The sequence below is a fragment of the Oncorhynchus masou genome, chromosome 14, assembly GCF_036934945.1.
Source record: "Oncorhynchus masou masou isolate Uvic2021 chromosome 14, UVic_Omas_1.1, whole genome shotgun sequence".
In the NCBI taxonomy this organism is placed as follows: domain Eukaryota; kingdom Metazoa; phylum Chordata; class Actinopteri; order Salmoniformes; family Salmonidae; genus Oncorhynchus; species Oncorhynchus masou.
Genome location: NC_088225.1, coordinates 2,639,154 through 2,656,158, shown reverse-complemented (window position 1 = coordinate 2,656,158; position 17,005 = coordinate 2,639,154). Strand labels below are relative to the sequence as shown.

At 44.6% G+C, this 17,005-nt stretch overlaps 1 protein-coding gene across 2 annotated transcripts in view; it reads left to right on the top strand.

The window, feature by feature from the left end:
• Positions 1-17,005, top strand: part of LOC135553952 (neurabin-2-like) — a 66,390-nt gene that overhangs the window by 41,195 nt on the left and 8,190 nt on the right. For both annotated transcript variants that reach the window (XM_064985914.1, XM_064985913.1), the window contains exons 4-9: positions 3,699-3,819; positions 3,923-4,027; positions 8,358-8,493; positions 15,420-15,563; positions 15,723-15,776; positions 15,918-16,147. In XM_064985914.1, the coding sequence (XP_064841986.1) occupies positions 3,699-3,819; positions 3,923-4,027; positions 8,358-8,493; positions 15,420-15,563; positions 15,723-15,776; positions 15,918-16,147 (790 nt within the window). The remainder of the gene's footprint in view (positions 1-3,698; positions 3,820-3,922; positions 4,028-8,357; positions 8,494-15,419; positions 15,564-15,722; positions 15,777-15,917; positions 16,148-17,005) is intronic.

Genomic DNA, 17,005 nt, shown 5'->3' with positions numbered 1-17,005 from the left:
CATACAGATGGTTAGCAGATGTTATTGCGTTTGTAAAGAAATGTTTGTGCTTCGAGTTCAGATATTACTTGTTAGATATTGCTGCACTATTTAACAATTCCACAAAAAATGCCTAATGGAATAAGAATATAAATAAACTCAGCAAAAAAAGAAAGGTCCTCTCACTGTCAACTGCGTTTATTTTCAGCAAGCTTAACGTGTAAATATTTGTATGAACATAACAAGATTCAACAACTGAGATATAAACTGAACAAGTTCCACAGACATGTGACTAGCAGAAATGGAATAATGTGTCTCTGGACAAAGGGGGGGGTCAAAATCAAGTGACAGTCAGTATCTGGTGTGGCCACCAGCTGCATTAAGTACTGCAGTGCATCTCCTCTACATGGACTGCACCAGATTTGCCAGTTCTTGCTGTGAGATGTTATCCCCCTCTTCCACCAAGGCACCTGCAAGTTCCTGGACACTTCTGGAGGGAATGGCCCTAGCCCTCACCCTCCGATCAAGCAGATCCTAGATGTGCTCAATGGGATTGAGATCCGGGCTCTTCGCTGGCCATGGCAGAACACTGACATTCCTGTCTTGCAGGAAATCACGCACAGAACGAGCAGTATGGCTGGTGGCATTGTCTTTCTGGTGGGTCATGTCAGGATGAGCTGGCAGGAAGGGTACCACCTGAGGGAGGATGATGTCTTCCCTGTAACGCACAGCGTTGAGATTGCCTGCAATGACAACAAGCTCAGTCTGATGATGCTGTGACACACCGCCCCAGACCATGACGGACCCGCCACCTCCAAATCGATCCCGCTCCAGGGTACAGGCCTTGGTGTACCTCTTTCCTTCGACGATAAACGCGAATCCGACCATTACCTCTAGTGAGACAAAACCGCGAGTCATCAGTGAAGAGCACCTTTTGACAGTCCTGTCTGGTCCAGCGACTGTGGGTTTGTGCCCATAGGCGACATTGTTGCCGGTGATGTCTGGTGAGGACCTGCCTTACAACAGGCCTACACGCCCTCAGTCCAGCCTCTCTCAGCCTATTGCGGACAGCCTGAGCACTGATGGAGGGATTGTGCCTTCCTGGTGTAACTCAGGCAGTTGTTGTTGCCATCCTGTATCTGTCCCGCAGGTGTGATGTTCGGATGTACCAATCCTCTGCAGGTGTTGTTACACGTGGTCTGCCACTGCGAGGATGATCAGCTGTCCGTATTGACTCCCTGTAGCGCTGTCTTAAGCGTCTCACAGTATGGACATTGCAATTCATTGCCCTGGCCACATCTGCAGTCCTCATTCCTCCTTGCAGCTTGCCTAAGGCACGTTCACGCAGATGAGCAGGGACCCTGGGCATCTTTCTTTTGGTATTTTTCAGAGGCAGTAAAAAGGTCTCTTTAGTGTCTTAAGTTTTCATAACTGTGACCTTAATTGCCTGCCGTCTGTAAGCTGTTAGTGTCTTAACGACCGTTCCACAGGTGCATGTTCATTAATTGTTTGTGGTTCATTGAACAGTCATGGGAAACTGTGTTTAAACGCTTTACAATGAAGATCTGTGAAGTTATTTGGATTTTTACGAATTATCTTTCAAAGACAGTGTCCTGAAAAAGGGACGTTTCTTTTTTATATGCATGATCAATGACAGAGCGGCATAGGCTAAGATGCAATAGATGGTATAGAATATACAATTCCGTTCATAGTTTGGGGTCACTTAGAAATGATCAGAAATACAGTAGTCATTGTTAATGTTGTAAATGACTATTGTAGCTGGAATTTAAAAAATATATAAAAATTCTTATAAAAATGTAAATGGCATATCTACATAGGCGTACAGAGGCCTATTTTATCAGCAACCATCACTCCTGTGTTCCAATGGCACATTGTGTTAGCTAATAATGTTAAAAGGCTAATTGATCATTAGAAATCCCTTTCGCAGTTATGTTAGCAAAGCTGAAAAACTGTTGTGCTGATTTATAGAAGCAATACAACTGGCCTTCTTTAGACTAGTTGAGTATCTGGAGCATCTGCATTTGTGGGTTCGATTGCAGGCTCAAAATGGCCAGAAACAAAGACCTTTCTTCTGAAACTCTTCAGTCTATTCTTTTTCTGAGAAATTAAGGCTATTCCATGTGAGAAATTGCCAAGAAACTTGAGATAAAAGCTGTTTTTCAGTCTCTTGGTCCCAACTTTGATGCACCTGTACTGACCTCGCCTTCTGGATGGTAGCGGGGTGAGCAGGCAGTGGCTCGGTTGGTTGTTGTCCTTGATGATGTCCTGTGACATAGGGTGCTGTAGGTGTCCTGGAGGGCAGGTAGTTTGCCCCCGGTAATGCATTGTGCAGACTGCACCACCCTCTGGAGAGCCCTGCAGTTGTGGGCCGGGGGCAAAGTTGCCGAGGTTGCCATACCAGTCGGTGATACAGCCCGACAGGATGCTCTCAATTGTGCATCTGTAAAAGTTTGATGGTTTTGGGTGACAAGCCACATTTCTTCAGCCTCCTGACTAGGCAAGTCAGTTAAGACCAAATTCTTATTTATAATGACTGCCTACCCCGGCCAAACTCTGACGACGCTTGGCTAATTTGCGCTGCCCAATGGGACTCCCAATCACGCCCGGATTTGATACAGCCTGGAATCAAACCAGAGACTGTAGTGACGCCTCTTGCGCCGAGATAAAAAATAAACATAAAAAAAAAAAAAACATTTAACCAGGCAGATGCAGTGCCTTAGACCGCTGCGCCACTACGCTCCACACGACTGTGGCTTTGGAGTTCAATAGCATAAACCAATACAACAGAAAGACGACTAGAGCGAGAATTAACTGTAAACATTTAACTGTAACTATTAAAGTTACAAGTAGTAGCTAAACATTTTCAGTGAAGTCTTTAGTTCCCATTAAATTGCTTCAACTAGCTAGTTGAAGTCTGAGTAACCTTTTACTTTTTTCTCACAAATCTGCTAGCCACATATATTTACATGACGATGATACACCTTAGTGGTCACTAAGTGCTTAGTGGATGCTAATGAATTCAGAGTCGCCCGTTATCTCCTTATTGGATTTATATTACACTAAATTAGCCGTGGCTAATTGGGTTCTAATATGGATAATGGCGTAGAGTAGCTAGCTAAAACTACTATCTTTAAGTCAAGGTCCCCCATTTTATTCCATTTATTTCCTTACATCTGGACGGTAACATTTGAGGTTAGAGTTCAGGTGGGCCCTCTCGCTTCAGCAAACAAAGGAAAGGAGGGGTGCTCAACAACAATGACAAAAATCATGAGAATGGCTTGCCAAGAAAAACTTCCAAAAGGACGAATACAATGTAAAAAATGGAGTTGGAGCACTAAAACAAAAAAAGAGCAGAGATTGATTTATTTTTTCTCTCACTTTAATCCATTGTACAGGATGCGAACAGTTGACTGACGTTTCGATGTCAAGCTGACGTCTTCCTCGGAGTGACCTGACCATTGCACTTAGCTCCTATTTCTAGCCTAGTGCCCCATTGAGACACAACAATGGATCCTGTACAATGGATTAAAGTGAGCAAAAATACATCTCTGCCTTTTTTTGTTGAGTGCTCCAACTCCTTTTTACCTTGAATTAGACATTTTAAGTTTTTCTTGGGAAGCCATTCTCATATTCATGAGGTTATTGTAGTATTTGATTAAATACAATTTCCCCCATATCCTATCCCCTCCTCTCCACAGATGGGGACGGTCTGGGGATCAGCATCATCGGCATGGGTGCCGGGGCTGACATGGGTCTGGAGAAACTGGGCATTTTCGTCAAGACGGTCACTGACGGAGGATCTGCGCACAGAGATGAAAGGTTCTGAACAATCTGTTTCAGCAGTGTATCCAAAAATTGTGTTTTTCCCTTGCTCCTTGTCCTCTTTTCCCATTGTTCACTATCACTCTCTCCCCCCGTGCAGGATCCAGGTGAATGACCTGATCGTGGAGGTGGACGGGACCAGTCTGGTGGGCGTGACCCAGGCCTTTGCTGCCTCCGTCCTCAGGAACACTACCGGCACTGTCAAGTAAGAACCCTCACTCAATAGCTGTCAATAAACACTAGGTTTCAACATCAAGCTATTGGTACAGTATATATTGTGTATTTACTGCACTCTGGTCAGATATGGTTCAACAGTACCCTGACTAAATCTGTCATGAGAAACTAAGCATGGGATTGGAAGGAAGGGGGTCTAGATACAGCACTTTATGAAGACTGGTGATAGGGAACCAAACACACTATTGCTCCCAAATAACTCCACCTCCCTTCAGATCACAATCGGGATCCCCCTCTCCCAATTCCCCCCTAGGGCTAGGCGGTGTACCTTATTTTATGATATACCGGTATTGATGCAGGGACATATTTGGGTTTTTACTTGACCTTCTATACCGTTATTTGAATGTTTTGTTTGTTAAATGTTATACGCTGTGTGTAACATCCATTTTGTTAGTTTACTTCGGTACTTTAGTCATCTCTTTCTCTCGGTGCCACTTTCCACAGACCTAGCTACGCCCCCTGTCACTCAAGGAGCGCATTTGATGTTCCTCAACCAAGAGACACTTGCGTTCAGTCTGCATGGTCAATGCAGCACATGCAACAATGTTGATGACATCAATGCTGTTTTCATTTTGCTTCTTAATATAAATCCACTAGCATTCTATATTGACACTATTCGTTTGTGTTTCTTACATCAGCAAACAGCTAGTTTGTATTTTCTTAGCAAGTTGCCCTAAATCTTGTGAGATGCTAATTGTTAGCCGCTAATGCTAATAGCTAGCTAGCTAATACATGTACTGAGTAAGAGCAAACGTAGCTAGCTAATACAGCCTGATAATACCAGTAATGGTGTAGACCTAAATCGGCATGTTGTTTGTGCAACAGTATCTTCTAAATCAAAGAGGAATATGCAAAGCAAGAATGCTAGCTACATGAAGTAGCTAAGATAAAACATGCAATGTCGCCAAAGCTGATAGGGTCCCCTAGGAAACACATCAATAATTTAGTTCCTATCCTGTCACAATAATTCCTCCCTGGCATTTTAATTCGTTGTAATTTCAAACAACACTGTATTCAAAGTGCCCACTATTATATTCTAGCTATAGAATTACAATAGTCATTCTATTTCCATGATTCCAACAGTTTTGCTCTATTTCGCCAGTCAAATCGCCATTGCAACATTTGTTTAAAAATAAGTCCTAGATTATTTGCCCATATCGTGCAACCCTACGTGGCAGTGTGGAAATTATCTCAATTGAGCAGTGGTGTAAAGTACCCAAGTAAAAATACTTTCAGGTACTACTTAAGTTTTCTTTTTTTTGTATCTTTATTTTTTTGTGTGACAACTTTTACTTTACTACATTCCGAAAGAAAATACTGTAATTTTTACTCCATACATTTTCCCTGACACCTAAGAGTACTCGTTACATTTTGAATGCTTAGCAGGACAGGAAAATGTTCCAATTTATGTACTTGTCAAGAGAACATCCCTGGTCATCTACTGCCTCTTATCTGAATGACTCACTAAACACAAATGCTTTCTTTATAAATGATATCTGAGTGTTGGAGTGTGCCCCTGGATATCCGTAAATAACAAAGAAAATGGTGCCATCTGGTTTGCTTAATATAAGGAATTTTAAATTATTTATACATTTTACTTTTGATACTTAAGTATATTTAAAACCAAATACTTTTAGACTTTTACTCAAGTAGTATTTTACTGGGTGACTTTCACTTTTACTTTTCACTTTTACTTAATTTTCTATTCGCGTATCTTTACTTTTACTCAAGTATGACAATTGGGTACTTTTTCCACCAATGCAATTGAGTGCAGGAAATGCAGAAATGATAAAAGTACTGACATTTGTTTTGGTTGAAGTTGAATTGAACAGTATAAAGCAATCAGAATGGAGAATGGAGAAAGACTCACTCACTCACTCAAAGACTCACTCAATCACTTAAAATGTATTTGTTGCCACCCTAGGATCACTCACTACTCATAAAGCAAATGTAGAACTTTTACTATTCAAAAACAAAAAATACCATCATACCGTCCAATTTTTTTTTTAAATACCGTGATATAATATTTTGGCCATATCGCCCTGCCCTATTCCCCCCTCATCCCTCTCCTGTATTTTTAACTGCCTGTGGGGGTCCTTGTGTTATTTGGCGGGGCAGTTTGACTAGTGTAGCTAGGCGAGCAGAGACGTTTCTCCCCGTCTTCACATCACAACAGAGATGGGAGAGCCTGATTAATACATGAGCATGGATCTCAGGGAGATAGTGGAGAGGTCGGTGAGGGAGTGGCGAAGCTATTTATAAAACAGCCTGGTCCAACCTGATTCTTGGACCAAGCTCAGGTTGCTGTCTAACACTACGGACTGTAACCAAAGGAGGGGGGATGCCCCAAAAATGTCATCGCCTACCCAATCGGACTCTTACATTTAAGTCATTTAGCAGACGCTCTTATCCAGAGCGACTTACTCTTGTCTCCCTTTGTGGAAGCACCTTTTTTCAAAGTGAATTTCCCACCTATTGTTCAGTTTTGTACCCATTTTAATCCAAATCCAATAAATGGATTTGTCTCTAGACAATCTCTGTGGAGAATGCTGGTGTTTGACCTCATCCAAAGTCAGATGGGTTTGTAAAGATGATGGCAGGAGGGATACTTGCAGATTCACATGTACAGATGGTTCCAGACTAGGCCTGGTTGTTTTCCACGTCGCCTCATGTCCTGCAGGCTGGATGGAGAGCGTCTCTGAACGTGTGAATATTCATTGATTAGCATCTGTCGATCATCCTCACAGGCTGCTGAGGGGTTGCACTGACAGGTGGTGATGTTTTGATTGGTCCAAAATTAGAAGCGCCGTCTCTTTGGTGAATTTGATTCAGCATAGTCACAGAATATAGATGGCGTGGTCTGCTTTGAAAATGCTGGCGAGGTTAGGCTTCATATTTGCTTGGCATCTTTTTCCGTGCACAGCTTGGCTTTTCCACATAGTGGTTAGATTCCTAGCCACCATTTCTTCCGCCCTTTTGACCACCACTGAGTTATTTCTCCTCGGGCAACTGAGGGGGCCTCTAGTGGGTTAATAACCCTCACACACTCACAACATTAGCACAACCCCCCCCCCCGCTCACACTGGATGCCACAGTGGTGCCGGCGGTCGTGTTGAGTTATGTAGCTACCGCTCTCTTAGGTCTCATTGAGCATGTGTGGTAGTCTAGTCTCTCGCAGGGATACAGATTGGTGACCAGAGGGTTGTTTGTTTATATCTCACTTAGGGTCATTTTTATGATGTAGTGATCAATGCCATTTTTTTCCCCCCTGCAGTAAACCATATTAGGTGTACAAAAATACATCACGTTATAATCGATTTAGAAATGATTGTTTTCATCCTTTTGTCTAGTGCACTTACGTCAAGGAATATGATATTCTGTTGAGAGAGTCACTGAGAAAAATGTGGTATTAGCGACAGCACTGTGTTTTTCTTTGTCTTACGTGTCAATGTGCATCAGGCTGCTTTGCACACATCCTTGAGTGTGGAAAATGATCTCCAGGCAAGCGTCCAGTTGAGGTCTTTCCGCTCGGTCATTCCAGTTGACAACATGTGACAGCCAGAAACGGTGTCGCGGTCTTAAGGGTCCCATGTGCAACAGGATAACTGTCAGACAGTTCTGCTACGGATGAAATGTCTCTGTAGACGCTTCGGTCACACATTCTATGAAACATGCATGTTCTCTCATGCTTTTTGGTCCCCAGGACTGACATTTGTTTGTTTAATTGTTATTATCTGTGATACATAGAAAAAGTCTGTCTAAAATCGCAATCTATTCCCTGTGTAGCGTTCTGGGCAAAAGTAGTGCACTAAATAGGGAATAATGTGCCATATCAGAGACAGCCATAATCTTCTCTTCTGATGGCGTGCCACACTTATTCCCTGAATTGTCTTTCTCCCTCAGCGCTATCTTTATCACATTTTCTACTCGTTACACATTTTTCCTTGATTCTCATTAGTGATGACAACTCATCCGTCCATGTACAGTGAGTGACATGTTCCTTCCAGGCACAAGCTTTTATTTTAATTTCCCGTCAAAAGTTGCTGCCCTGGCTTGCACTTGTTTGTAAACTGGGGGCTAATGTCTTGGCAAATGTAACGGATGAGTGATTTTGAATTCTACCGTATGGTCCTTCTGTGACAATTGCACATCTATCTTCTGATGTTGCAACCACTAGACCTAAACTTAACTACCCTACCCTTACCTTGCTACCCACTCAATTCTACCCCCGGCTTCCCATTGGCTACTCCTTGACAGACATGCCTTTCCACTCACCCCATTGGTCGTTGTTGCACATGCAGGTTCATGATTGGCCGAGAGAAGCCAGGTGAGCAGAGCGAGGTGGCCCAGCTGATCCAACAGACCCTGGAGCAGGAGCGCTGGCAGAAAGAGATGATGGAGCAGCGCTACAGCCAGTACATGGAGGAGGACGAGGAGGTGAGGGGGTTCACATCGCTGTGTCCCAAATGGCAACCTATTCCCTTTATTGTGCACTACTTCTGACCAGTTACCGTAGGGCCCTGGTCAAACACTCACGCACGCCATCCATTCAGCCCATCCAAAACATCTCCACTCTTTCCATCAGTCAATAATATGACTGAATAAGATGGCGCTTAAGAAGCGTTTGACACTTCCTCCCCATCACTATCCGATGTTCCATCAGGCTCCCTTCACAATGGAATAATACAACGGCCATTCTAGAGAGAACACTCCTTGTTCACCTCCCCTTCACTTGATCTAACAGGACGGGATAGGTTTAAGCAATATGACGGAAACTAGGTGCACGTAGTGCTTTATACCTGCCCAGTCATCTCAGATCTTTGAAAGGGGCTAAATAAGGACATATACAGTAGGGGAAAGTGTTGTGGAATGAAACCGAGCCCAGCAATTGTCTCAGTTCCTTGTCTCCCCTCAGTCTCTTCCATGGAGAGGAAATGCTTGAATTAATTGAATCCGTCTCCTTGTTAAATTCAATCACGTTCAAGAGATGTCTGGGCTTGGGTGTGAAAGACAGACAAGTGCGGGCCAGATGCCACGACCCAGGTCTGGTATTCCATCACACTGTGTATCCCCATCGTTAACATGCCCCCCTCCCAACAGATCTGAGCCTGCATCAATGTCATTTCCTGTTAAAGATGCGTTAACATACACGTCCTTTCTAATGTGTTTAAAAATGAATAGTTCATGTTATTTAGCCTTGTTTTTATTGATAGGACAGTGTCATCTAACGATGCCTATGTGACTCCGGCTCATCCCTCAGTCTCTGCACTTTGTCAGTTTCTCCTCAACTCCGGTTGGCTATGCAACGTTCAAACGGCGTAAACATGTTCAGCACGTTTGGAGAGTTGACACATCAGACAGCGTTGTTGTGACAGGCGTGTTCAGGGCTTTGATGCTTGGTCCAACTGTGAGGGTTCAGACGAGCACACAGCCCAGGGTTGATGGAGGAGGGGCGGACTGGGGATGTGTGTGGCATTCCCTCAGAGAGAGTGACTCATTGGTGTGACAAGGTTCGGAAAGCTTTTGTTGGGGCTTGTCCCAGGCGGCTGTTGTTAAAGGAATATATGAAATGTCGTTGTGTGTGTGTGTGTGTGTGCATGAGATTGGAGATGTTAGGAGTGAATAGGGATAGGTATCGTTAAGATTTTATGGCTATTCCTGCTCTTACCGATACTGCTTATCGATCCGGGTCTTTTTAGTTATTTTTTACTGAAAAAAAAACGAAATAAATGAAGAACAGAATTAACATTTGCTTTACTTTCTGAAATGTAAAATAAGTAAACTATTATTTATACAGCAAAAGAAACAGCAAAGCTTTGAACAAATCACTATTATAGACTCTAATGTTGTGATGATGGAAATGTAAAACAAATTAACTAAACTATTTTTCTGCAAAAGACATACAGTGGTATAGAGCAACACGGGTGGGCTGCAGAAGGACTAACAGTTCTTAGCAGTTCTTCTGGCAGAAGTCAGAAAGTTCTGTCTGTCTGTTCCGGTTCCTCTCCTTCATATTTGTCCTCTTCTGTCTGGCAGAAGTCAGGACTCCTCCTCCTGTTGCTGGTCCTCTGTGTCTGTCTGTTGTTCCTTCCTTCAGACTCCTCCTCCTGTTGCTGGTGCTCTGTGTCTGTCTGTGTTCTCCTGTCTGTCTGTTCTGTGTCTGTCTGTTCCGGTTCCTCTCCTTCAGACTCCTCCTCCTGTTGCTGGTGCTCTGTGTCTGTCTGTTCCGGTTCCTCTCCTTCAGACTCCTCCTCCTGTTGCTGGTGCTCTGTGTCTGTCTGTTCCGGTTCCTCTGACAGCCCCGGTGTTGCTCCTGTCACATTGGCCTCAACAGTTGCCTTCCTCAGCCTGTCCCAGCTGGTGTCACTCACCGGCCTCCCTTTAAATCTGGGGTCCATTGCTGTGGCCTCATGCAGGAAGGCTTGAATGTCCTCATCCTGATGGTGCTCGGAGAGGTTCTCCCACACCTTCTCTTTGATGGTTGCCACAAACGTTGTGTCTTCATGCTTCACAGTGAAGTGCTCTTCCAGTTTTTGGAGGATGGGTTTGATCTGTCCACAGGTGGCATTCTTTTCACATGACACACACAGTGTGGATGTATAGAGGATTCTCATGAGCTGGACAAACTCCTCAGCTTTACAGATGTCCTCGTCCTTCAGACGGTCCAGGTTGTCCTTGGTCATTTCTGTTCTCAGTTGTGGGTCCAAGGCTGCTGCTTGGATGGCTGGATACTGCTCCATGAATCTCTCATTAGATATAGTTCCATCTGTTCTTCATATCAAGGATGAGTGAATGTTGCGAAAGGCCTGAAACAACAACAAAAAACAACGTACATTTAATTACCACACACTTGAATATTGAATTAAATTGTTAAATGTGGGAATTTCAAAATAATACTTTAATAGATTCAACTGGCTTCTTACCAAGGAGCTGTTGCTTTTCCTCCAAGACTGTGGTTCCTTCGAGGATCTCTTGAACCACATGACCACTGCTCTGATTCTGGCTGCCAATTTATCAATGGAGGTAATTTTGTAGATTTCTTGCGCTGCCAGATTCAATGTGTGCGCAAAGCATCCTATTTTTAGAATGTGTAGCCTCTTGATGGCAACATCCAGATTGCCAGCATTATCAACAGTCACCACTACCATCTTGCTCGGCTCGACCTCAAACTCTTCCAGAATGTCTGAGATCTCCTCTGCCACTACTTTGCCAGTTTGCGATTTGTACACTGCCCTGGTGTGGAGGAGCTTCTGTTTTACACTGCCCTGGTGTAGCGGACCTACTGTTTTACACTGCCCTGGTGTGAAGGACCTTCTGTTTTACACTGCCCTGGTGTGGAGGACCTTCTGTTTTACACTGCCCTGGTGTACTGCCCTGGTATGAAGGAGCTTCTGTTTTACACTGCCCTGGTGTGAAGGACCTTCTGTTTTACACTGCCCTGGTGTGGAGGAGCTTCTGTTTTACACTGCCCTGGTGTAGCGGACCTTCTGTTTTACACTGCCCTGGTGTGAAGGACCTTCTGTTTTACACTGCCCTGGTGTAGAGGACATTCTGTTTTACACTGCCCTGGTGTGAAGGAGCTTCTGTTTTACACTGCCCTGGTGTGGAGGAGCTTCTGTTTTACACTGCCCTGGTGTGGAGGACCTTCTGTTTTACACTGCCCTGGTGTGAAGGACCTTCTGTTTTACACTGCCCTGGTGTGGAGGAGCTTCTGTTTTACACTGCCCTGGTGTGGAGGACCTTCTGCTTTACACTGCCCTGGTGTGGAGGACCTTCTGTTTTACACTGCCCCTGGTGTAGAGGACCTTCTGCTTTACACTGCCCTGGTGTGGAGGACCTTCTGTTTTACACTGCCCTGGTGTAGCGGACCTTCTGTTTTACACTGCCCTGGTGTGAAGGACATTCTGTTTTACACTGCCCTGGTGTGGAGGACCTTCTGTTTTACACTGCCCTGGTGTGGAGGACCTTCTGTTTTACACTGCCCTGGTGTGGAGGACCTTCTGTTTCACACTGCCCTGGTGTGGAGGACCTTCTGTTTTACACTGCCCTGGTGTGGAGGACCTTCTGTTTTACACTGCCCTGGTGTGGAGGACCTTCTGTTTTACACTGCCCTGGTGTGGAGGACCTTCTGTTTTACACTGCCCTGGTGTGGAGGACCTTCTGTTTTACACTGCCCTGGTGTGGAGGACCTTCTGTTTTACACTGCCCTGGTGTGGAGGACCTTCTGTTTTACACTGCCCCTGGTGTGGAGGACCTTCTGTTTTACACTGCCCTGGTGTGGAGGACCTTCTGTTTTACACTGCCCTGGTGTGGAGGACCTTCTGTTTTACACTGCCCTGGTGTGGAGGAGCTTCTGTTTTACACTGCCCTGGTGTGGAGGAGCTTCTGTTTTACACTGCCCTGGTGTGGAGGAGCTTCTGTTTTACACTGCCCTGGTGTGGAGGAGCTTCTGTTTTCTGTGTGGGGAGAACAAGTATTTGATACAGAAAAATCACATTGTATGATTTTTAAGTAATTAATTTGCATGACATAAGTATTTGATACATCAGAACAGAATATTTGGTACAGAAACCTTTGTTTGCAATTACAGAGATAATACGTTTCCTGTAGTTCTTGACTAGGTTTGCACACACTGCAGCAGGGATTTTGGCCCACTCCTCCATACAGACCTTTTCCAGATCCTTCAGGTTTCGGGGCTGTCGCTGGGCAATACCGACTTTCGGCTCCCTCCAAAGATTTTCTTTTGGGTTCAGGTCTGGAGACTGGCTAGGCCACTCCAGGACCTTGAGATGCTTCTTACGGAGCCACTCCTTAGTTGCCCTGGCTGTGTGTTCCGGGTCATTGTCATGCTGGAAGACCCAGCCACAACCCATCTTCAATGCTCTTACTGAGGGAAGGAGGTTGTTGGCCAAGATCTTGCGATACATGGCCCCATCCATCCACCCCTCAATACGGTGCAGTCCCCTTTGTAGAAAAGCATCCCCAAAGAATGATGTTTCCACCTCTATGCTTCACAGTTGGGGTGGTGTTCTTGGGGTTGTACTCATCCTTCATCTTCCTCCAAACACGGCGAGTAGAGTTTAGACCAAAAAGCTCTGTTTGTCTCATCAGACCACATGACCTTCTCCCATTCCTCCTCTGGATCATCCAGATGGTCATTGGCAAACTTCAGACGGGCCTGGACTTGGGCTGGCTTGAGCAGGGGCACCTTATGTGCTCTGCAGGATTTTAATCCATGACGGCATAGTACGTTACTAACGGGTTTTTTTGAGACTATGGTCCCAGCTCTCTTCAGGTCATTGACCAGGTCCTGCCGTGTAGTTCTGGGCTGACCCTCACCTTCCTCATGATCATTGAAGCCCCACGAGGTGAGATCTTGCATGGAGCCCCAGACCGAGGGTGATTGACCGTCATCTTTAAGTTCTTCCATTTTCTAATAATTGCGCCAACAGTTGTTGCCTTCTCATCAAGCTGCTTACCTATTGTCCTGTAGCCCATCCCAGCCTTGTGCAGGTCTACAATTTTTCCCCTGATGTCCTTACACAGCTCCCTGGTCTTGGCCATTGTGGAGAGATTGGAGTCTGTTTTTTTGAGTGTGTGGACAGGTGTCTTTTATACAGGTAACGGGTTCAAACAGGTACAGGTAATGAGTCGAGAACAGGAGGGATTCTTAAAGAAAAACTAACAGGTCTGTGAGAGCCAGAATTCTTACTAGTTGGTAGGTGATCAAGTACTTATGTCATGCAATAAAATGTAAATTAATTACATAAAAATCATACAATGTGATTTTCTGGATTTTTGTTTTAGATTCCGTCTCTCACAGTTGAAGTGTACCTATGATAAATAAATTACAGACCTCTACATGCTTTGTAAGTAGGACAACCTGCAAAATCGGCAGTGTATCAAATACTTGTTCTCCCCACTGTATATACTGACAGACTGTTACCTAAAGCCCTTGGACTCCACTGTTGCAAAGGAGTGTAGGCCTTTCACTATGAACTTGGTCACGGCTAGGTGGCACTCATTCACCCTCTCCTCAGTCATCCTCCCACTAGCTGACAGCGTGAAGGGGCTTTGGGCTTGCCTTTGGCTTGGACCAGTGGTATTAGAGTGAGGAGTGGGATGGATCATTGCAACTGCAACTTTAACAAAAAAGTTGCAAAATCTTTACATGGGTGATTGAATTTATGAACGCACCCATAGCTAAACAATCAGCTGGCTAATGGTTACTTTTGATCATCTCCGTGTGTGGGCTCTAGGCTGCTAGCATACATACATAACGTAGATTGGGCAACGAGAGATGAACTACGAGCAAGGCAGTCAAACGGTGCATTTCTCTGTCTGTACATGGACAGATTGCTTGTAAGTGCGGAAACACGAGCAAAAGTCTTGTTGCACTTGTGGTAACGAGCATTGTCAGCATCGACTCTGAAGTGTAACCACACTTTAACGTGTAGCACTCTCCACCATCGTCACTGGTTAAGAGCAGCGTGCTTTGACGTGTGAGAGACGCGCGAGAGAGATCTCTTCAGGGTTGGGAAAAGCGAAAATGCATTATAGACGAATGTCTTCATATTATTGCAAATTAGAAACGGTTGGTGAGATAAAATATGCAAAATAATGTTTATGTAGCAATAATGAATAGGAAATGTATTTTCTTAATTTCTCCAGTCCCAAAAGCAGAACCGATAACGTCGAAGCTTATCGATACTACGTTCTTTCATAATTTAGCCCCGGGGCCCGTTTAATACTGGGTTTCGGTACCCATCCCTAGAAGTGTGTGTGTGTGAGAAGGAAAGGGGAAATGTTATTTTTTCTAACAGAGATGTGTGTGTGTGTTTTGTTATTGACCTCACCAGGTCCATATAGACAGTACAGTTGAGTGGGAATTACTGCACAAATCAACATACAAATTTGTCTAGAATCAATTGTTATGTAGACTATTTGTCAACAAAGATTCACTGAGTCCCCTGACAAGCTTTGCCTTCTGACAAGCTTGCCTGGTAAACACAAAATGGTGGTTGCCCAATTCTAGGGTGTCAATTCTGGCCCACTATCGTTCTACTCCTTGAGGGCTTTTTCCTCTATGCTCAACTTCACCATCTAGTGGCCATTTGAGGGTTAAGAGGGAAAACATTGATTAGAAATAGAAATGGAGGCCTATCCTGTGAGGACCCCCAAAAAACCTTGGTTCCCCTTTGGTAAAACCATGTATTTACTTCACTTGGTAGTTACATGGGCAGGTATGGTTACTGTGTGACGACATTGTTGGTTCACAACAAGACAGAAACATGGCAGGAATGTCTAAATGCACTCTCTGAATATATTGTGAATACACTCCAAATCTTCCGAATGTCCTCCAGACAGGTGAGTATGCCACAGACGAGGAGGAGGAGATGAGCCCCATGTTCCCCAACGCCATAGAGGTGTTTGACCTGGCGGAGAATGAGGACATGCTCTCCCCCATGGAGATGGACCCTGAGAAACTGGCCCACAAGTTCAAAGAGGTGAGAAGGGAGGCTTGATGCCAAAGGCAAATGTTCATCGTGAAATGGAGAAAAAGTTATATTCAATTCAACTACTTGTTGAGAGAGCGTATGAGATGAGACATTGGGCTGGAGTGAGCCATGGTGTCCATTTTTTTTAACCGCTCTCTCCCTCTGTAGCTTCAGATAAAGCATGCAGTCACCCAGGCCGAGATTCAACAACTGAAGAGAAAGGTTAGACCTGCTCCAAAATCAATTACCCAACAAACATGGGACTTGTTTCACAGACTCACCTTAACGCTGGACTAAAACACAGTCCAGGGGTAAACTAGAAGTATACAGGAATAAACTTTTACACTTTCTCCCCTCATCTAGCTGGCGCATGCAGAGCAGGACAAGCTGCGCTGGCGCATGGAGCGTGCCCAGCTGGAACAGAGCGTTCGGGAGAACAAGGAGCGCATGGAGAAGCTGGAGGGCTACTGGATGGAGGCCCAAAATCTGTGTCAGGCGGTGGACGAACACCTGAAGGAGACACAGGCCCAATACCAGACCCTGGAGCGCAAGTACAGCAAAGCCAAGCGCCTCATCAAGGAATATCAGCAGAAGTAAGAAGGATTCTGGGGTTTGTAGGAGGGAGAGGAATGAAGGATTCTGGAGTTAAGGAGGAAGAGAAGGATGGGGGATTCTGGGGTTTGTAGGAGTAAGATGATTGGGGTTCTGGGGTTTATAGGAAAGAGGAATGGAAGATTCTGGAGTTTGTAAGAGGAAGAGAGGAATGGAGGATTCTGGGATTTTTAGGTGGTAGTGCTGAGTGATTGAGTGATTAACTGAAATTGCGGGGGTTTGTATTAAATGACCTACGTTGGTTCAATTACTTACATTTTTTTAGCTCTACGCGCCGTTTCTCTAGAGAAGTCAAGAACGATACGAGACGCTGGGCTGAAGGGAGTTGTAGTTTCCATTTAAGCAAATGAATCCACAGCAGAAATGTGGTAATTAACTTAAATGACTATAATCAATTGTGCCTGTTCTTTCCGGGATGGACAGAGACGGATACACACAGACTGCACGAGAGAGGATGATGGATAGAGACAGCTCGTGAGGTAGCGCAACCTGATTTGATAGTTGTAGTATTTGGTAATAAGCAGTCTAGTAAGTATGACTTGCCTACTTTGATGAACGTAGCATTATGACTATAACTACTATTCTCTGAAGGAGGGAAACGAGGTACAACATAGTTGTAGATCCTTCTTCGGGATCAGTGTCCCTTCCATGGGATGGTCGAGCTAACGTAGGCTAATGCGATTAGCATGAGGTTGTAAGTAACAAGAAAATATCCCAGGGCATAGACATATCTGATATTGGCAGAAAGCTTAAGTTCTTATTTTACTAGGTAAGTCAGTTAAGAACACATTCTTATTTTCAATGACGGCGTAGGAACAGTGGGTTAACTGCCTGGTCAG